This window comes from Molothrus aeneus, chromosome 12 (genome assembly GCF_037042795.1).
Source record: "Molothrus aeneus isolate 106 chromosome 12, BPBGC_Maene_1.0, whole genome shotgun sequence".
Lineage (NCBI taxonomy): Eukaryota > Metazoa > Chordata > Aves > Passeriformes > Icteridae > Molothrus > Molothrus aeneus.
The window spans coordinates 20967559-20989835 of record NC_089657.1 but is presented as its reverse complement, the minus strand read 5'-3'; the positions used below and the strand labels follow the sequence as shown (position 1 = coordinate 20989835).

General features: G+C 41.6%; 1 protein-coding gene across 2 annotated transcripts in view; it reads left to right on the top strand.

The window, feature by feature from the left end:
• FAM120A (family with sequence similarity 120 member A) overlaps nucleotides 1-22277 on the top strand; it is a 48028-nt gene that overhangs the window by 10606 nt on the left and 15145 nt on the right. For both annotated transcript variants that reach the window (XM_066558404.1, XM_066558403.1), the window contains exons 3-10: nucleotides 255-337; nucleotides 7950-8078; nucleotides 8554-8650; nucleotides 9716-9816; nucleotides 10108-10391; nucleotides 11044-11131; nucleotides 14385-14609; nucleotides 16939-17113. In XM_066558404.1, the coding sequence (XP_066414501.1) occupies nucleotides 255-337; nucleotides 7950-8078; nucleotides 8554-8650; nucleotides 9716-9816; nucleotides 10108-10391; nucleotides 11044-11131; nucleotides 14385-14609; nucleotides 16939-17113 (1182 nt within the window). The remainder of the gene's footprint in view (nucleotides 1-254; nucleotides 338-7949; nucleotides 8079-8553; nucleotides 8651-9715; nucleotides 9817-10107; nucleotides 10392-11043; nucleotides 11132-14384; nucleotides 14610-16938; nucleotides 17114-22277) is intronic.

Sequence of the window (22277 nt, the reverse complement as noted above, 5' to 3'; positions counted from 1 at the left end):
TGTGCCTGGCTCTGTTGCTGCTGTAAGTGAACTGGTTTCATGGAAGAGTGGTCCTCAACACACCAAGTAGCTGTTGCTGCTGCAGCAGTAGCATGCTAATTAGGTTTTTCTGGAGTAACAGAATGCTATCTGCAAGTTTAATCTGTTAATCCTCTTGATCAGGAGTTGAGGACTGACTGCAGATTTGTTTGCTGTATGTAGAAACCGTGTAATGTTTTACAGTGCACTTAAATGAGTTCTGCATTATGTTCCAGGTAATCATATTCTACCTGATGAAGATTTGGCTTCCTTTCATTGGAGTTTACTTGGTCCAGAACATCCACTAGCTTCACTTAAGGTACAAATTTAATATAACTAGGAGAAATTAAGCTAAAATCAATACTACTGGTTAACTAGAGCAATGTGATAGCTTAATTGAAAGCAGCTCTGCAAGGCCTTTGTGCTCAGTCACCCTAAAGTGTCCCAGTGCCTGCCTGCAGAGGTGATACCTGGGGTCATTGGCCTTACAAGGCTAAACTTAGCCTGTGTGATCCCCCTCAGTGCCATTCAGCTGTACAAGTCAGAGCTCCAGTGTGATTTGGCTTGCAGAATGCAGCCTCTTGTTCTCCTCTTTCTTGAAAAGGAGAGTTTTTTGTTTTGTCATGTTCTTCAGCTATCAAAAATAATGAGCTGTATATCTTTCTAACATCTTGTTTTATTTTCTGCTGCTCTGAGTTTTTGTGTAATAATCTGTTTTTGGTATTTAAAGTGTAAATATGCTGGAAAACAGATTGCACGAGAAAGCTAAAGTGGCCTTTGGTAGGTTTGGAGGGGGGGAGTTGAGACAAGTAAATTGCCTGATGCTCTTAGTTTACAGCATGTGTGTTCTGCTGCTTCATCACACTTGCCTCGTGCATCTGCCAAGTAGAGGGCTATAAAAGGGAAACTGGACACATCAGAGAATGGGATCATAGTGACCCTTCTCATATATATTTGCCTTTCTCCTAAGGTGTACCATGTAGCAAATAATCTGCTTTTTGTAAATTCTGTCAGACTGCTTAGTTATCTCTCCAGCAAAAATAGATGGGTTTTTCCCCTTCTGTTCTGGAAGTTTATTAAGCCTTGAAAACTTGTTTTGCCAACGGTAGAATTTGAAACAAGATTCCAGATTTTCAGCAGAATTTTCAAGGCTTGCATATGCATTGCTTAGTGAACAGCTGTGACATTTGATGTTACACTCATCCTCTATTTTGCTGCCGCTCTGGTGTTTAGAAAGGTAAGTGTCAGCACATTCTAGTGGCAAAACAAAGCCTGCATGCGTGTTTGCTCCTTCCTCTTAAAGTTTGAGGTGAAAAAATGAGTGAGTGTGCCTGTATTTTCATTTTTTATTAAAGAGGTTAAAATGTAGCAGCTTTTGCCAAGTGTTGGTAAACTTTGTGGTGATTCTTTCCAGTGGTCTAGCCTGAGTAGACTTGTTTGTCAGTCAGGTCAGATTACGACTTCAGACACCTAGACCTTCTGGAAAGCCCTCAGAATTTATACTGAATTACTTAAGGGAAAGTTAGATATGTCATCTTTGCATCTAGATGTACCTGTTCAGTGGAAATGCCAACTGGACTTTGTGGCTGGCATCCCAAGGAAGTGAAATATGTACTCTCAGAGCATCCTGGCCTGCCATAGGCAGTCCTCCCTGCTGGATTTTATCTGTTGGCCAATGTGATCAGATATGAAAGCAGTTCCTGTTTGGCTGTTAAGGGTTCCGTGAAAACTGCTGCACTGTGAGCAATGCAAAGCCCCAGATGAGTGCCCTGACTGAGGAAAGACTATCACAACACAGGATTTGTTGAATTTCATGGCAGCTTGCTGGCCATTTGTTCAGTGCACAGCCCCAAACTGAGCACAGCACCTCTGTCTCCTGCCTCGCAGGGCTGTTAGGTGGAAGAACATATCTGCAGCAAACTAGTCTTCTTTAGTTACTGGTAATGGAACAACTGCCTGTTTGTTTCAGCTTTAATTTTACAGTGCTCATGGTTTGAAATGATGACTTGTTTCTGGAGCTCTTAATTGAGTTGAATTTCCTTGACGTGCTAGTATATCAGTGATGTCACCACAGCTCTCTGTAGGGATATCTTCAGTGGAGCTGTGCGCAAAGCAATATTACTTGTAAATTTTATGAATGCTTAAAAAAACCTAAAAAACATTTCTCTTAACCACAAGGCTGATAGCAAAGAGTAGTTTCAGAACATGCCCAAAAAGCACAAGCCTTCATGAAACCTCAAATGAGGGGGAAGTTGTTGTGTTACCCCAGGATGTCCTTCTTGGGCTGTGCTTACAAGCTTTGTTTTGTTGTGTCTATTTAGAGTCACAGCTGAGTGTTCTTCATGCTCAGGAACCAAGGGCTTCAGTCCCACACCTCATTCAGCTCAGGATTTGGAAAGCTTTTTCTCATTGTGTAAAGATTTTAATCTTTTGTCTTTAGAGCAGTATGGTCTTGAGCATCAAAGCTGACAGATTCTGTTCCAGTGGCCGGATTTGTTGCTTTTCAGGGAGAACTGTGACAGTTAATAAAATACAGTTTATTTCCTTCATTCTCTTTCAATCTTTTATTATGCTGTAGCAAAAGAGGTACTTTTCCTGCAAGAGAAGCTTTGCCAGTTCACCAGTGAAAAAGGATAACTTAAAAAAGAAACTACCAGCTTTGCTGGTAGAAATTGCTGGGTCTCCCCTGGAGTCACCTTGGGGAGGGGAAAAAAATAAACCAAAGGAACCCCTACCTCTGTGTTTATTGGAGGGGTGTTTATCCAGGAACAGCTGAGTAGAAATGGGAAGATGGGAGGAAAATTAAAAGCCTGACGGAAGAATCCGTACCTTAACATCTGGAAGGAAATAAACCCAAGAGTCAGGACAAGGTCTCTATGTGCTGGATGAAAAGACTTTCAGCAGACACCAACAATTTCTGTCAGCTTAACAGAACTGGGAAGATTCCATGACCAAATATAAAAAAAAGAGATAGGAATTGCTGTTGCTGCAACAGGGAGAAGGAATCAAAAGCTGGCTCTGTGACCTGGTCTGAGTCAGGATCTCATTTGCCCAAATGTCCCTGTGGAAAAATCCCATCAGAGTGCAGACCTGCACTTGAGTCCTGTCACCTACCTGAGGTCAGAGTTCACTAAAATGACCACCCTAATCAGGGGTTTGAAACAAGAAGAGTTGATAGATTTTCTGAGGAATCATCTTATTGTTAGACCTAGTTTGTAAACCAGCATTATCTTACCCTGCTTTTTATTTGTGTGCTTTGAGATTTATCTTTAAGACAAAGACAATTTGGTTCTTATTCTGGAAAAACTGGTTACAGTGTGGAGCTTCAAGATCAATGTGTAATACTGTCAGAATGAATTTAGGAGGGCAGTTTCTTACCTTTGGAAGGAATTGGTACCTATTTGGGAGCACAGACCATGGAAGAAGTGCTGACTCTTCATTCACAAGGTAACCTTAGAAACAAAGCTTAATGCAGTCTCCCTTTTAAATAAGAAGAGTATGCAGGGAAACTCCATTTCCTTCATTGTTCCATTTCAGTGGAGAGGCAAAGATGCTTCTAGAAAGCAATCCAGATTATGCAGGTTAGGCTTCTTCTCTGAATCTCTCTCGCAAATTCCCGTCTTGCTGTTTGTTGACTTCCGAGGGTGTTTGCCAGAGGGAGACCAATATTTGAAGTAGATGCTTAGGTAATTTGCTGCTTCTCAGATGACAGAGGTGACACTATTAGGATATACTTCAAGTAAGTGCTTTGTTGTTCGTGGGGTTTTTGATGCTAAGGGTCATCATAATGCAGGTCAGAAAGGATCTCAGGAAGTCATCTAGTACAGCCTCCTGTGAAAAGCGTGGTAAGAGCAGATTACTCAGGGCACTGCCTAGACTAGTCTTGAAAATCTGCAAGGTTGGAGACTGCACAGCCTGTCTGGGCAACCTGCCCTGTGGTTTCATGGCCCCAACAGTGAAGATGCTTTGCCTTGTATGCTGAGCCCTTCTTGTGTCAGGGTATGTCTGGTGTCTTTTGCTCTTGCACAGCATACTGCTGTGAAGAGCTTGGCTCTCTGTGCTCAGTTACCTTTCTGTGGGTAGTGGAAGGCTGTATTTACAAAGCTTTGTTTTTGCCGTGCTGGATAAGCCCCATTCCCTCAGCCTTCTCCAGAGCAATTGCTCCTCTCTGACAGCCTGGGTGGCCTGCAACCAGCTCAACTGTTCTGACACAGGGCTGGAGCCCCAGACAGAGTGCAGTGCTCTGGAGTGCATGTGCTGTGCACTGAGGAGTGGGATCCCTGGCTCTGCTGGCTGTGCTCCTGCTGCACAGCCCAGGGTGCCCCTGGCTCCTCTTCAGTCTGCTGCATCTTCCAGCTGCAGGTCCCTTTTGGCACACCTGCAGCCTGTGGAGTAGCCAGGGGTTATTCCTGCCCAGGTGCAAGGCTTCACTTCTATAGCTATAGAATTTCCCTAGGTTCCTGTTGGCTCATCCCTACAGCTTGTCAGGGAGTTCTGGATGGCAGCCCAGCCCTCAGGTTCGGAGTGTGCTGGGCTGTCCACGGGTCTCATGAAGTCTGTGTGTGTCGCATCTTTGGCTTGTGGTTCTGCTCTCTCCTTTGCATTCTGACATAATTCATGTTCCTCTTCATATCTTCAGCCTTTTCACTCACCAGTGGAAAAAAGATGTTCCCTGTGTGTTCCCTCACAGCAACCGAATGTTCAAGGTCTCTTTTTTAATATTTTGAAAATGAAACTGAACCAATTATCTGTTTCCAGCAGGCACAGTAGTAAATGGGGTGTTGATTAGTCTCTGCAGGCTTTGCTTCCTGAAGACAGTGGGCAGCTGAGGTGTTCCCAGAGCTGGGGAGCTTTTCCCAAGTGTAGCTTAGGTACTTCTACACTATCCTGATCATCCCATGGAGTTGTGCTTATGTGAGTCTGTTCTCTTCCAAAAAAGCATTTTTGCAAGTTTATTTTGTCAAACACAAGACATTTTTATCTTGCTCTTTCTATGTTTGTAATGCTACTCATTTTGACAAATACCCCTATAGAATTCATTGCCTTTCTCCACTTAGTCTTTTCAGAGTGCACAGATAAGTGACCTGTGATTTTTGTCAGTGCTCTGTCACAAACTGAAGGAGTCCTTTTACAACTAGCAAAGAAACTGGCCTCCTCTCAGGTGTAAGCTCTCCAACCTGATTGCCTGCAAGTATGGCACCAATCCCCATGTTTGCCTTCCAAAATTGATTTTCTGTGTTGTTGCTTGTCTGAAATGTTTCTCTAGAGGATAAGGGACAAAAGTAACTCCTAATAAGAAATTGGTAAAACATGCTGCTGCTTTTGCTCTAAAATGCTTTGTGTGACGCTGAAAGTAAGTTTGAACCACCAACACATGCTCTGTAACTTCTGCTGCAAGTCTGAATTTCTCCTAGCCCTAACATGCAGTAAGACTTAGCTTGTATTTTAATGCACACAGGATTAGAAACATTCGTTATGTTTCAGTAGAAGATCTACATTTTAGATTTCTGGAAAGTTCTGAAATTAATAGAATGATATTTTATTCTTTACTATCAGGAAAGTACTTTTTATTTCACAATTTTCATTTCAGAATTTTGTATAGCATTGGTCATGATATTCTTAGTTTTGAGGATGATCGCACATCTGCACTGGGTGTCTTTGCAATAGAAGAAAGTCCAAATATGTGAGATGTCTCTAGGTCTATAAAACATACTTCCAGAACGTCTCACTTCAGGATTTAAGAGTATGCTCTAGTGAGATCTTGAGGCTGTTTACAGGCAGCTCAGTGGGAGCAGTATGCCAAGTGAGCCCTTGATAGGCCTCACTTGGGCTTCAAACTTCCAGCCTTTAGCTGGCTGTTAGTGCCAAAGTGATGTGATGTCTTCTTGGGATGCCAGCTTTATATGGTTTATTCAAGATTGCCATCATGGAGAACACATAAATTAACGGGAGATTGCTTACTTCTGTCATCCGCTGTATTTCCAAGCAGAGATTGCAGGAACACTCAGGGAGCAGCGCAGGCTTTCTGCAAGGGCTCTGCAGAGAGCACATCCAGCATGACACAGCCATTGAATGATTCAGCTGTTTCAGAGATGGGTAATTGTTACACATAGGAGGAAAATGGGAGGTGTTCAGCAGCTGACTTGGATTACCAGGGAGAAGAAAATCTATTCCTCCTTCTGGCAAAATGTGGGCAAAAGTTCATCACCAATATTTGTGACTCTAAACTTACATGTGAGTGTGATCTATATTTAGTATTGTTGTCTATATTCACTAGTGTAAACTTAGATTTTAGTATCTGAGATAGAAATAATTACCCTGCCACTGACTACACTAAACAAAACTGTTCTTAACTGTCCACTTTTCACAAGGGCATGGACTGATAGAACATGGGGGAATGGTCTTAATCTGAAGGGGAGAGCAGGTTTAGGTTTGTTATTAGAAAGAAATTCTTCCCTGTGAGGGTGGGCAGGCCCTGGCACTGGGTGCCCAGAGCAGCTGTGGCTGCCCCTGGATCTCTGGAAGTGTCCAAGGCCAGGTTGGATGGGTCTTGGAGCAGCCTGGGATAGTGGAAGGTGTCCATGCCAATGGTAGGGGTGAAACTGGATGGACCAGGGTCCCTTAACCATTCTGTTTCTTGGTTTAATTTAGGCTTCTAAAATATAGAGCTCATTTCTGGTAGAGAATGGCCAGATATAGAATGTGTATCCTGACATTTGTAAAGAGTAGACATTAGGAGAAGGAAATTAATAAAAATGGGTATCTGGCAAGAATTCCATGGTCTAAATATGAAGAGAGCAGTGTAAGAAATCACATCATAAGTAGATCAGATAAGGGCAGGGAAGAAAATAATCACATATGTTAGACCCCATATAAAATGAAAAGGAGTTGTGATATGGGTTTTAAATTTGCAAAGATAAAACTAACAAAGTATTAGTCAGAATTTTGCATAAATGTTTCTGACAAGTCTGAATTGCACTGTTTTCTAGTAAAGTGTGATCTCTCTGTGTACAATGCAGTAAAGACTCATAAAGATTTTTTAAATATTTTTTTTTAATCTTAAAAATAGAACTGTTAAATGGTAATAGTCACCTCTTGGGTTCTGAATCACTGAATTTTGCAAACAGATTGAGAGATGTTAAAAGCAAAAACTTAGCGGCTCCTATAGGCCTGAGAAGAGTGCTTCAGAATGTGCAGAGCTTCCAGCCAGAACTTTTAGAAATTGCTCAGACTTCCTCTAGAATGTAGGACACGTGTTTGGAGACCTCTTTCCTGTCTGTGTGAGCCTGTGCAACACTTGGGGTGGGAGCAGAAGCTGCTGATAGTTGAGGAGTTCTTCAGATCCAGCTGCAGCACTGCTCCCTGCCTGGAATTCTGCAGAGGTCCAGGATGGTTCCTTGGCCTGAAGCTTCTGTTCCCCACAGAGGATTATGCAGGGCACATAGGAGCAGCCATTCCCATAATCATAAGCCAAGACATAATTTATTTTCTGGAGTAACCAATTGAATGCTGAGGTGGAAGTCCAGGGTTTCCAATGGGTCTTTTTCATCAATTCTACTATCACTTTACACTCAGAAAATAAACTGTGTTAAAATATTTCCTGGCATATGTATGTGAATGTATGGTGAAGATTATAGTGTATGATGAATTAGATGAAGCATTTTGTACTGGAGGAAATGTGCAACTAGAAAGCAGTAAACGAATCAGCATTGTTGACATTTGTTGTTGGAGCTGATACTTAACCAGCAGGTTTACATAGAGGTGAGTTGTAATTGTGTGAGTCCCTGTTTAAGGTGAAATTTTAAAAACAAAGTGGAAGGCCCAGAAGTAGCTAGTACATGTGGGCACAGGGAATTTGTTGCAGGTGCTGTCAGTAGAGGGGGTTCAGCTGTGTGCCCCGTTCCCTGCTCACGTGCCATGTTTGCTCACAGGTACGTGCTCACCAGTTAGTTTTACCGCCGTGTGACGTAGTGATCAAAGCTGTAGCCGACTACGTCCGCAACATTCAGGACACCACTGATTTGGATGCCATAGCAAAAGATGTTTTTCAGCATTCGCAGGTAAAGTATAAAGCCAAATGTTGTCTTGTTTTCTTTTTTTTAATCAATTTTGCTGTACATTTGTGTTGAAGAATTGCACTTGATAAAATAGTGATTTGATCAGTTGATAATAGGAATCTCTTGATATTTGCAGTGGCTCAACTGTCCTAATTTCATGTTCCGTGCTTTCTGAGGGTGAAAATACTGCATTTACCCTCAGTGCTTTAAATTCTTGGTAACCAGAGGGGTTTTTAGCCTAGCTGTGTGCACTGCCTTTGAGAATCAGCTGTACATGAAGACTGAATGTTTAAACTTTACCCTTACATGGGTTGATACAACATTTCTTGTACTGGAGCAGTGCTGCGCCCTGGAGGGTCCGTAGGCATTAATTCTGAGATATGGTACATTATCTACTGTAAAGCCCTGTGCTGACCTGCAGGTGACAAACCTGAATGTGCTTGTGACAGATTTTTTTTTTTTTTTTTTTGTTTTTTAGTCTAGAACAGATGACAAAGTTACTCGGTTTAAGAGAGCAGTTGCTTATTACTCGGCAACTAATAAACCTATGCCATTTCATCCACCACATTACCTAGGTGAGTAATGACAGCAACCATGCCTTTTGTTTTAACTAAAACCTGGGGTAACCCTAAATCAGAAATGGTATCGGTGGCAGCATCTTACAAAAATGTTTATATCTTCTGGCAATTCCCATTGACCTGCGAAGATGAGGTTTCAGAAGAAGGTTTTCATAGAATATGTTGTGTTCTTGTTCCAGAAGAGAACAACCTGGGTTACTTTTCTTCTTGGCTATTGCAGCATCCATTCTGGCATTGGGACTCTTGGAATGGTGCTGTGAACAGCTGAAGTCTGGTGTCCACTCCCATTCATGAGTTGCCATTTCTAGTTATTAAAATATATTTACTATTTCTCACTGGCCTTGCTGACATGTTTTAGAAATTCCTTTATAGTTTTTTATTTTTTTGGTGTAATAACAAACCTGCTCAAATTGCAGCTACACATTGTTGCAGTGTTTCAGATTATTCTCAAGGCTTAAAAATTAAAATGTGTGATCACAGGATTTCCTACTCATGCCCTAGTCTTAACACTAAAATGTCATTTTAGCTGAAATTTTCTAAAGATCTTCAGTTACCATACTAGTACAGTGACACAGATTTTTCTTGCTCTTCTGGAAGGTGTTGGGGTGTCTTGATTTACTTCCAAAGACATGTATCAAAGGGTTAAGAGGCTACTCTAGGTCAGATATTCAAATGACAAAATGCCAGTATTCTATATCTGTGTGATGTTGGCAGTGTCTCCATTATGACATGTCTTGGGGTTTATTTTCTTGTAAGCTACCTTTGATTCCCAGACAAAATAAGAATGTGCAGCAATGAGATACAAAGATCTGAAAGAAGGTGAGACACATAAAATACACTTCACAAGCTACAAAGTATTTCTGTTGAAAGGTAAAAATGAATAAAACTGACTTAAAGGCATAGGAGAAAACAGTAATGCTAACAGAACAGGAATAAATAAACCATAGAAGCAGAGGGACAAACAAGGTAACATTTGTGTCAAATACTGAGTGTTTTCATGAGTGCTTGGGTTTTTTTCATTTTTTTTTTCCTTCTCTTTTTCCCTCCTCCCGTGCAATACAGCAGCCAGACCGAATCAGTTTGGTATGCCTGGGATAGTGCCACCATATGTTCCTTCTCAGATGCTTAACATTCCACAGACCTCACTACAAGCAAAACCTGTGGTAAGTACAGCTTCTGCCCTGCTCCTTGGGGAGAGGTCTGCTGTGCTCAGCAAACTGGAATCCAGGTGGGAAAGGTGTAGCCAGCTTTTTCAGTGTGGGCAGTCACTGACTGAATTTTAAATCTGAAACTAAAGTGATGCTACAGCCTCTGGTGGAACCGTTTTTGTGGATGCTCAAGATGGCTGAGTTTCAATGCGTACATTTGGAAAAGGCCACTTGATTAAAGAATGTATTTTGTTTTAAAAGCAAAGCCTTAGCTGCCTTCACTCAAGAGAGATCCCTTTATTTTAGGCCCAGCAGATGTCCAGTCAGGGTGGGGCCCAAGGCCAGGGTCCATACCCATACAGCCTCTCTGAGCCAGCCATCACCTTGGAAACAGGTGGAAAAAGTCTGTCTGAGCAGAACAATTACAGTAACATTCCTCACGAAGGAAAACACACACCATTGTATGAACGGTCTTCTCCAATAAATCCAGCCCAGAGTGGGAGCCCTAATCATGTGGATTCAACCTATTTTCCTGCCTCTTCTACATCTTCGTCCTCTGACAATGATGAAGGCAATGGAGGTGCAGTGAAGTAAGTTTCTCATGAGGATATTTGCTTACTCAGCTTCTGTTAAAATGAATTTACTTTTAAAATAGTTTACTTGTATCCTGAAAGAAAGAATCATAGAATTAATCATTGAATACCCTGAGCTGAAAGGAACCCACAAGCGTCACTGCAGATATCTGCAAATCAGTGATATGATAGACCTTAAAAAGATAGTTTTGGGTCACTGTGACTGCGGACAGGTGCATTGTTCAATCTCATTGCTTTGTTCCTTAAGCAGGAACCCAAACCCAAAAAGTGTTGGGTGTTTTTCCTCTTCTGCTCTTAGGTTTTATTGAGAGAGTGAGGTTTTGGTAAATGTCATAAACCCTTCCAGTCCTTTACTTTACTTTGTATAAAAAATATTCCTGCTTCACAGTAGAATTCATTAAAATTTCAGAAGCTGTAATCTACAGAACTTCACTGAACTTGTACTGTTTACACATCTTAAATTTGAGCATAATGTAATGTGAATGTCAGAATTTTTTCCAAGACTCCTGCAAATGGACATTTATAATAGAAAGCATCCCTTAAAATCAGAATATCTTGCCCAAAATTCCAGTCACAGACGCCAAGGATTTATTTCACTGTCTCTCAAACTGCATTTTAGCATGATGTTTTTCTTTCTGTTGTCCTTCAGCCATGTCAGTGGGAACAAAATAGGCTGGGAAAAGCCAGGAACCCAGTCAGAAGGTCAAACACGTGGAGAGCTGGGAGACCAAACAAAGGTATTTCCTTAAATTCACATTTTATTACTTTGTGTTAAAACTTTCCAGCAGACTTGGAGGAGAATTTTCAATATTGATCCATAGTATTTAGTGCAAACCTGTACGCTTTGTTAGTTACAAAACAACAACTTTGGAATAAAGGAGGAAGTTTTCCAAGGACATTGTAGCATATACATAAATACAAACATGAAATACGATGGTTCAGAAAATACTAGATACAAACCAGGAACAAATCAATAACTTTGTTTGGCCCTTAGCCAACAATCTCACCCTCAGATGTTGCTTTCTGGGCTTCCAGTAGTGCATGTTGGAATTTTAGGAAGGAGTGTGACAGTCTGAGTGTCCATGGAGTCAGAGTCCATATCCTGTAACCCACAGTGGAGTGAGCATAGCTCTGACACCATCAGTGTCAGCCACAGGCACTGCAGGTGCGTTAGGACTCAGCTGAGGAGTTAGAAGTCCTTTATAACTGCATGGTAGGAATTTCACATAATACTTGTAAAGTAGCTCCATGGGGCCAGTTAGTGTTGCTGTTTAACTCAGTATGGGCTAGATAGCCCTTGATAAAGATTTATCATTATTAAATTTGAGATTTCAAACCATGTTCAAATCAAGAACATGATGATCTCTATTCCAAGTTTGATCTGTGTTTGGAAAGAACATTCAGAGCATTTGCACTTAATATCTGTGTCTTAATGGTAGAGCTGTACACCAAATGTTAACTCTGTCAAAAAACCCTGATCTTGAGTTAGTTACACTGTGAGCAAGCAGAACATTTTCCCTGTACTTTTGGCATGGGAATTCCAGTAAACTTGGGCTTTTGTGCTTAAAATATCAAGTGGATGATTTCATCCATCAGGAGTTATTATTTCTGCAGACCATGCCTGTAACTGTGTCTGCCTGGGATTAGTCACTGTATGCAAATGCTAATTTGACCTATTACATTCTTTTCTTCTCTGCTGGGCTGGGCCCTGTGTGCAGCCCTGTGGGTCTCCCAGCCCCAAGCATCCTTTCACAGAGACAGTCCCTACACTGAGCCAGAGATGAACGAGCACTCACTAAGCTTTCCAGGAGATGTATGAACAGGCTGACTTAAATGTATACAGTTTAATGTAATAATGCTCCTGAGCTTTACTTGCCTGTTTGTTTTTGATTATCAAACCACTTTGTCAGCCCTCAGTAGCTGGAGAAGGCAGAAGTATCTTTTGAGCACAAAAGGAAGGATTGTGAGTACATTTTGTAAATGAACTCATTTCCTGGAGAGGTGAAACATTAATGATTGAGAGAAGAGGTAGTACTTCCTTAAGAAGTTGCCCAGAGAAGCTGCCCCATCCCTGGAAGTGTCCAAGGCCAGGGTGGACAGGACCCAGAGCAACCTGAGATAGTGGAAGGTGTTCCTGGCCATGGCAGGGGTGGAACAAGATGGTCTCAAAGGTCCCTTCCAGTTTGTGATTCTATGAAGATTTCAAGTGAGTGAGCTATGTGATTTTCTGAAGTGCTGAAAATCCAGCATGGGTCAGGCAGGTAGCAGCAGTGTTGACACTCCTTTCACTTGACTTAAATGTCAAAATTAAATGTCAAAAACAGTTATCTCACAGTGTGAATTCTACATGACAAAGATAAGCTCCTCTCATTTGGCTGGATGCATATTTCTAAAGAAAAGAATCACCCTTTAACTGTGGTGTTTCCTCAGCTTAGGTGTTGGAATATTGCTGGAGCAGATGCAGAAAGAGCCTGGGTACTGTAGTCAGGGAAAGCATTGCTGTCATGTGAGGGTTTTGTTTTCTTCCCTGTGTGCCCCCAGCAATTGATAGTTCTGTAAACTTCCCGTGGTTCAGTATTGCTGACTTAGACTTGTTGGGGTAGTAGAAGACAGGGAAAAATTCTTTAACTTGACATAGATATATTTGATACTATAACACAGATTTAAAGAAGCTGTGATATAAAAGCATTTGTTATTAAGCATATTGTTTTGGAAATGTTCTGGTTTACAGGTTTTAACCAATTCATCTATATATTTTCATTTTTGTAACTCAAATGAAGCCTATATTACCAACTAAAATACAATCTTTCAGTAACATCCTCTTTGACTGTGTGATTAAAACATCATCTGAAAAGAAGGTTGCCCTTTGATATTTTGCTGTTTTGCTAGAGCCTGTTTTTACTACCTACACTTTTCTGTAGAAGACTTTTGGAGGTTGTGTGGGTTTTTTATTGTTTGATTTAGGTTTGAATTTTTCCTGGGTCTGAGTAGAACCACCTGAGTTTGTTTGGGCCTATTTTTTATGTTACATGTTCTGTGGGATTTCATGCTTTGGCCATTTCCATTTCAGCCTTGCTTTTCAAGTCTTAGGAAGCATGTGAACTTCTTTACTGATATCATGAAAATACTCATACATGATGTATCATCAAGTGATGAAAATTTGCTCTCAAAAGTTTTTACTGTCACGATGATAATTGATAGGCATGAAGCTGACATGAACTCTTAAGCTAAAACCAGCTTTTGGTTTTGAAGACCAGGATTTTCAGGAATGAACTGCAAATTTTTTTGTTGTATCTGTGAGAAATCAACATAAAGGTTGGAAGGTTTGCAGTGTATTTTTATGCATCGTATTTTTCCCATAAGTTTATGAACTGCATTTCCAGAACTGGAATAGAATGCCACTTTAGTTTTCCAGTCAGAAAACTTCAGCATTTTCTCTTACAGTCTTCTCAGACAAAGAGCTTTTATGTTAAAAAAAAACCCAAACAGCCAAAAAAACCAACAGCATTTACCAGGTTTTGAGTTTGGACACTATGTATTTTACATATTATTTAATTGAACCATGTAATTTCTGCTGTTTTGAGTGGAATTGCAAGCTAAGAAGGGCTATGTTTATGGAAGTCTAGATAAATTACAGGCTATGTGACTCTCAGTTAACACATGGAGTTGGGAGTCCATTAGTCCACTTCTGCATTAGGCAGTTAAAATTTTTAGAAAACAGTAATTTTTGCTGCTGTTAATAAGTTAAAAGCTTTATCATAATGTTTACTTTCTTAGTAATTTGGTTCTACTAGCAAACAATGGCTGCAGGTATCCTGAAAACCTTGCAGCCAGCTTTGGATAATATATTCTGCACACTGTGACAGTGTGATGTGAAGATGTACTATTTTCATTAGGGGTGAGGGAGGAAGTTTGCTGTTTCTCTTGGTTGATCTCCTGTTATGTTTCTGGACACATCCAAAGGACTTAATTTTGTATGTTCTGTTACAGGCAGAAGGTTCCTCTAGTGCTTCTTCAGGAAGTCAGGCAGCTGATGTCAAAGGGAATCAAACCAGTAATCCACAAATCCCATGCCTGTTGTCTATGCCCACCAGAAACCACATGGATATTACCACCCCTCCATTACCTCCGGTAGCACCTGAAGTATTACGAGTGGCAGAGCACAGGCACAAGAAGGGGTTAATGTATCCCTACATCTTTCATGTCCTAACCAAGGTATGACATTTTAAAATGAGGTACTGTGAGAAAATGATTCTGTGAAGATAATTGCCCTGGCATTTCTGGCTAGAGTGTCAGATTTTTACATCCTTTTTAATGCTCTAACTTCTGGTCACTTTTTAGTTGTTTGAACCTGTTTCCCCCATTTTCTAAGCACTGATATGTTATATTGTTCCAGTAAATATGAGATGGCTATAATTAGAAGTGTTTATTTACAAAATTAATTCTTTTTTCCCAACTGTTTGCAGTTATTTGTATGTATCTCTATGCATGGGTGTATATGTCTGTGTGCGTGTGTTTATGCGGAATCCATTTCCATCTAAAAATTCCTGCATATGTGCTTCGGTGTCTGTGCCAAGTCTTCTCTATTTTCAGTGTTCAAAAGTACTGAGGTTGTTTTCTCTCCCAGTCTGATCCCTTCCATTACTGCTAGTTGGTCCCTAGAGAAACACAATAGCTCTAAGAAATCCCTTTTGTATCAGCAGCTAGCAAAATGGCACTGTCCCCATGCCTGTTAACTTTTATTCACCTTAAAAATCCTCTTCAGGACAATAAGGACCACAGACAGATCTGAAATCCGTCAAACTAAAAGTTACTGCATCAGGGTTGAGGTTTGGATTTCCTATTTCCCATTTCTTTGTTTATACCATAGCTCGTGTTGCTGTCGTGTTCTTACACTTTTTTGTCAAAGACAAGTGAAGAAGAATCAAAAAGTCTGTGATGACCATTGATACCAGTTCTGTTTCACACTTTGCATAGCCAAATATTCTTAGCATGTTTAAATGCTACTTGATGTTTAATCACGGAATCATTTAGGTTAGAAAAGATCTTCAGGATCATTGAGTAAGATTATCTTGATCTTCAAGATAAACTGTTAACCCAGCACTGCTAAGGCCACCACTGAACCATGCCCCCACGTGCTGCATCTCCGTGGCTTTTAAATCCCTACATGGATGGGGACTCCACCGCTGCCACCTGAAGCTACTTCCTTTGTCCTGGAAGCAGAGCCTGGCCACCACTGGCTCCACTCTCCTGTCAGGGAGTTGTGCAGAGCAAGAAGGTCCCTCCCGAGGCTGAGCCCGTTCCCCAGCTCCATTTCCTTCTCTGGACACATTCCAGCCCCTCAAGCTCTTTCATGTTGTGAGGGGCTCAAAACTGACCCCAGCATGTCCAGCACAGGGGATGGCCATTGCCCTGGCCCTGCTGCCACACCAGTGCTGAACAGCCCAAGGTGCCCTGGTCCTTCTTACCCACCTGGGCTCCTGTTCAGCCACTGCCACCAGCACCCCCAGGGCCTTTCCTGCTGGCTCTTTCCAGGCCCTCTGGCTCAGCCTGGAGCTGCAGGAAGTCTCTGTGACTCTAGTGCAGAACTCTTGAACCTTGTGGTGGAGTTATGGGGATTCTTTAGAAATGGACACATGTTCCAGGTTATGTTGCTGTTATTGGGAGAGACCTTTGACACATAACCGTACATCTAAGATAATGTTGTCCAGTTAAACCTGACAGTATCCTAATGTAACCACTTCAAGGTGTCACCTTCAGAATTCATTACTAGGATAGTTTAAATAGGGTTGTTTTTTTTTTTTTTTTAAGAGAAAGTAGCACAATGGAGTGTTTTCTTGTCAGTGTTAAAAATAAAGGTTGATTTTTGGGGACAGTGCAGTCAGTTGTTTTCCAAGAATATCTTAACCTGTTTGGATGTGCAGTTATAGAAAACAGTGTTGCTGTTTTGAGAGAAAATGTTGGAAGGTTCTTTCATGCTTTTTTTCTTAAAAGGTATAAAATGTTAAATTTTTACATACATGTAGAAACCTAGCCTTATTGTAGTAATTCAAACCTAGCCTTATTGTAGCAATTCCCAGGTAGGTGGTTTTTGTCCACGTGTGCTCATGCATTGTTTTTTACAGTGAGTCCCCAGTAGTGTTTCAAATCCTGCAGCAAAAAGTCAGACTGGTGTTTTTAGACAGCATGAATATTTTTTAAGATAACTGCCTGAAATCTAGATCAGCTTCAAATGTGCTTTGGCTGTCTAAAAGCACTTTGCTCTATTTCCGTGTGTGCTGTTTTTCCAAGTGCCTGTATTAAAAGAGCAATATTTAGTTAATCCTCACATGTCTAAGACAAATACGTGTGTGATGGAGAAGGGAAAGAGGAAAGCAACAGAACCTGGAGGAAATGAAGCAGGCTGGGCTAATCCTTCCCTGAGATCCACATTTGTCTTGACTAGCTTGATGTGTATTAGGGTTGGATTGGGTTGCTGTGCATACCTGAATGCTTCTTGTTCACTGTAACATGTCATATTTCTCTGCTTTCTTTCATGCCAAAGGGTGAAATCAAAATCGCTGTTTCTATAGAAGATGAAGCCAACAAAGACTTGCCTCCTGCTGCTCTTCTGTATAGGCCAGTGCGTCAGTATGTTTACGGAGTCCTGTTTAGTTTGGCAGAAAGCAGAAAGAAAACTGAAAGGCTTGCTTTTAGAAAGAACAGACTTCCACCAGAATGTACGTACTGCAGAACCCATGCTTTATTCCTCTTCCCTTTGCTGTGGTTTCAGAGCCACTTGTACCATGATGTGAATGGAAATTGTTGCTAAGATCCTGTCAAGATAGCTGAAGCCAGAGGAATTTCATGCCTGTTGGATGCTGTGGATAAGAGAAAAAGATGTTGCTAATTTGAAATTTTATTTCTAATCATAGTTTAAGAGCTATAATTGTTGCTATTTCTAAGCAAGCTCTGAAGCTTGGTTTTGAACCTCTGCTTAAGCTGCTGCCAGACCTGCAGTGAGTGATGTCAGCTTGTGATGTCATTTCTCTGTATGGCAGAACTGGATTTTAGCAAACTTCTATTCTCTGCACACATACAAATCTGCCTGCTTTTTTCAAAAATCAGAGGTGCACAGGTTAACTTGCCCTGGCTTCCCGAATGTGTCCCTGAAGGTACCTCAGGGAAATTTGCAAGTATCATGTGTCCTTCAGGTATTGGCATATAAAAACCTAGTTTAATAAAACGCCACAGAAATCAGGGTGTAATGTAACCAAAGGTAGCCCTGGGTGGGGACAGACTAGACTTTTGCAAACAGCCTTGTCAAAAGATCCTTTGATTTGTTCAGAGATACGGATGTTAATCTTCTCATTAATCTGAAAGTTGTCTTTTTAAGTCTTCAGTTTCCAGGAATTACTGTCATTTCAGTCCTAGTTCTAGAGTGTTTTTGTTATAATGAATGCATACAAGGAAATGACTGAACTTTGCAGTAGCAGCTTATAAAGGTTACAGGAATGCTGAAGCATTCAGTGCATGGCAACAGCAGCACAAGTATTTAAATGTGGGAGTCTCCTGTCACTATGGTAAATCAAAGAATGAGATATTCAGAATGTATGAAATCATCATTCACAGGCTTCATGTGTAAAAGGATAAAAATAACTATCAGTTGTAAACTTTATGTTCATTCCCTTCCCTCTGCTCTTTCCATTTGTGATTGTGAATGTTTTTGTACGTGTGTAGTGAAGATGGTAATCTCCCACTGATGTTAGTAAAGCTGTTTATCTTTGCCAGTTAACTTAGTGGGAATCAGTATTTGCTATTACAGTATTTAGTATTACTGCTTGAATAATACCTCAGCACACCTACTCACAAACTTCTTACTTCTTAAGACTCACACAACATGGTGATATTTTTGGTTGCGAGGTCATTTCAGGATTAAAACAGTGAATAGAATGATTAAAACTCTATTCCAGCCCACTAGATTTTATTTGCAGTCATCATGTATCCTCATGAGAATTCTGTCCTGAAAAGCGTACTACAGCTGTCTTTTGGTGAAGTGGCTGAGTGCTGGAGGTGTGCTGGAGGTCTGCTTCGGGTTAATCTCATAAACCTAGAATGTTCTCTGTAGGCTACTGGGGAAGCCTGTATAATCTCTATTTTCTCTCCATTTATCCTGTTTTCCAGAGTTTACCTCTGGAGGGTAAGCACACTGCTGCTGACTTAGTTTAGTTACAAGAGCTCTGGCAAATCTTGCTGCAGGATGCATTCAGCTACTGACCTACTTCTAGCTTAGGACTGACCAAGCTCTTAAAAAAGCAGAAGCCAATTTGAACATACGCCCAAAAGTTCCTTGCTTCGCTGCAAAGCTGGCAGTGCCGGTAAAGATGGATTTGGGCTGCTGTGCAGGTGTGGGGTGTGAAAGGGCTCTGGTGCAGGAATGCCTTTATTTTGGTTGGCTCTCTTACAAGGCTTGGGCAGCCTGTGCAAGACATAAGGAGAGAACAGTGTCTGAAGCACTGATTAGCCCTCTCTAACTTTTTTGAGCACCCAGGCTATAACGAACTGGTGATGCTCATTCACTATAACGAACTGGTGATGCTCATTCTCCTCCAGTGTCTAAATTATTTTGCTGCTCTCAGAAATGAGTATGTTATGAAATGCAGTAATGAAGACAATTAAAAGAAAATCTAGGAATTAAGATATGTTAAGAGAATCAATAAATCAGTTTCTGAAGAAATGTAAATGATCCTTAAGATTTATGTAGAGAAGTAATGAATATTAATATCTAAAATCTTGTCATCTTTGTTGTACAAACCAAACACTGGCAACATAATAATAGTTCCTGAATAATTGGCAAGGATATTGTACATGAGGGTTATGGGAAGCTGGGAAAAATGCATAATAAACTGACACATCAGGATTACTACTAAATATATAGATGGCAAGATAATGGATCTATCATGAAATGGATGGCTTCTTGACTTTTAAATCATTATTTTTGTTTGAAGTCTAAAAGCCAATAAGAAACAACAGAAGCAGCAGTCGGTGGGGTTCTTCAGTGATCAGTGTCTGCTAAGTGATGCCTTTGCTGTACATGGCCTCATCTCTGCTCTCAGAGGACAGGAGATGCTGGGTCACAGTGCCTAATTGTGTTTGGCTGCCAAGGGCACGTGCTGACCGTGCTGCCCTTCCCTCACAGGGGGTGGAAACCAAGGGTCTCCCTTGCTCTGCTTGTCAAGCCCTGAACCAGGTTATTTCAGTATCCCAATAAATACATGTGTGTAGTGAAACCATCTGCTCTTTCTGCTCAGTGGCAAAAGGCACGCTTGCACAAGCTGGCAGAGCTCCTGGTTGGATCCCAAGGTTTGTTCCTTTAAGCCCAGCCCCAGGTGACCTGCTGTTCCCATCACGGATGTACTCAGCCGGCACCGGCCCTGCCAAGAGGAAAGCCGTGTCTCTTGGGCAGTAGCCCTCATGCAAAATCAAGTGTGCTGAGCTCAAGCTGTGCTGTCAGGAAGGATTGTAAGGTTAAAAAACACAGTAAATGAATAAGACCAGAACCTGGAGCTGTGCTTGGCAACCAGAGCTCTGCTGGGGTGCTATAGCTGGTGCCTTCAGAGGCTGTAATGGCACTCAGGTGTTCATTAAGCAGGTTACTGTTGTGCAGATTGATGCTGACCCTCTTTGCTTGGATTAGCCTCAGCATGTCATGAGGTCACTATTGAAAGCAGAGGTCCATAGATTGTGTGGTGCCTTAGGCCTCAGTGAGCATTCAAACGTGCTGATGAGCAGTAGGATGAGGTTTGGTATGAAAACAGTGTAATATACACCATGGTAATGGGGCTGAATGTGCTGATCCTAGTAGTAGTCTATGTAGTTTTCAGGGTAGGCACTGCTAATTTCTCAGTGGAAGTCTCCATACGTGATTCTGTCAGCTGAGGATGCAGGGAGTTGGGCAGCAGTCTCAGTGGAGATTTTTCAAAAGTTTAAGAAATGCCCTGGAAAAATTAGTGGATATGGACAAGTACTGGATCCATCTGCTAGGTTAAATGCTAATTTTTGGTGGACAGTGCTAGAGTTGCTTGTTAGTGGATTGAGGCTGCAATTTCTCATCCCCATCACTCAGAGAGGAAACTCTATTCCAGCCCACTAGATTGACCTTCGTGTTAAACCTTTCCACAAGAAGCATGGTTACCTGCACCCAGCTGTGGGTCCTCAGCACAGGGCATGGATCTGCAGGAGTAAGTCCAGAGAAGGCTCTGAAGGTGTTCTGAGGGCTGGAACACTTATGCTGTGGAGACACTCTGGGAGGACTCTTTAGCCTGGAGAAGACAAGGCTTCAGGGAGAATTGGAGCCCTTTCCAGTACCTAAAGGGACTCCAAGAGAGCTGCAGGTGGACTTTGGACAAGGGCCTGGAGTGGCAGGACAAGGGGAATTGCTTCCTGAGGGCAATTATGGAATATCGGGAAGAAATTCTTCCTTGTGAGAGTGGTGAGGCCCCAGCACAGGTCATCCTGCCACAGTGGGGCATGGAACAAGGTGGGCTTTAAGGTCTGTTCCCACTCTAGCCATTCTAGCGATCTTGTATATTATTTAACACAACATAGAAGGCAATGTGCATCTCTAGTGTAACCTTTGTAGCATGTGGCTGAATAAAAGGCTGAGGTATTCTTCCTGTGACCTTCATGTCACAGGGCCATGGAAGTTTTCATCCACAGATTAAAAGCTTTGAACCGTATTTGAATGTTGAAACATAAGGTAGAAAACATAGACATAAAACATTCCGTTCTTATAAGCTTAAGAAGTGTGTTCAGTGTAAGTGAAAGAAACACTGGGAAAACACTGGTGGTGTGTACAGCTTTGCTTCTCATATCTGAAGCAATTACAGAACAGTTTGAAAGCAGACAAAAAAGACATACTTTTATTTATTTTATTTGTGTTTGCTGTTCTGGGCCTAAGCAAGCAGAGAAACCAGGGGGATGAGCTATGCACTAGGGCAGGATAGCTCTGCTGGCTGTTAGAGCCCATCTTTAGAGTGTGGTGGTGTATAAAACCTGGAAGCAACCAAAATAGAACATGATTTTATAGTGAGGTGGCCAACTAAATATATCAGTGTTTATTTGCGTTGCTGTGCGTGATCTTGTAAAACTGCCCTGAGCTCTGTAAAGAGTAACTGTAATGCTAGGCTGGGTTTATTCACGAAAATCAGGAGAGCTCTTTGGGGTGCTCTGGAGCTTTGCTCTGTAATCCTGACCATCACCTCTGCTGTGGTTTGCCTGCCCTTGGCTATAGAATCATACATTAGGTTGCTGCCCCATTGCTTTGTAGCCATCAAGCCTGTGCTGGCACCAGTGGGATGTGTTCCCCAGGCTGTATCCAGTGGATTTCCAGCAGAATGAGCAGGTCTAGGCTCCCTCAGGGATTCCCCCTGGGCTGTAACCTGAACCTGCACTAACAAGTTCCTTGAACCTTTCCACACTGCATAACTGGCTCAGAGTTGGAGGGGTGCAGGCACACTGTGAACTGTGTCAGGCTCGGGTTGCTTCAAGGCCAAAGGTATAGTGTCTCAGCCTTGACTTGAACTTGTGTTCTATTCTGGTTGTCTTCAAATAGAAGAATGGAGATGATTTAGTAGCAATGTAGAGTGAGTGTCTTCGTGCTGATGCATATGAGAGGGAGATTAGGCACAAAACCACTAACCTCTTCATAGAAAGCAGTGCAATAAATGGGAAGGCTTAATATAAAGTAATGTTTTGTAAAACGTTTAGGGAGAACTCCACACTTGCCTATATTTGAGATCTCATTCCACTGCGGTAGCTGAACAGCTGCAGACAAGTATAATAATACCAGGTTTAAATATGATTCAAATAAAATCACTAGGATCATATTGTTCTTAAAAGACC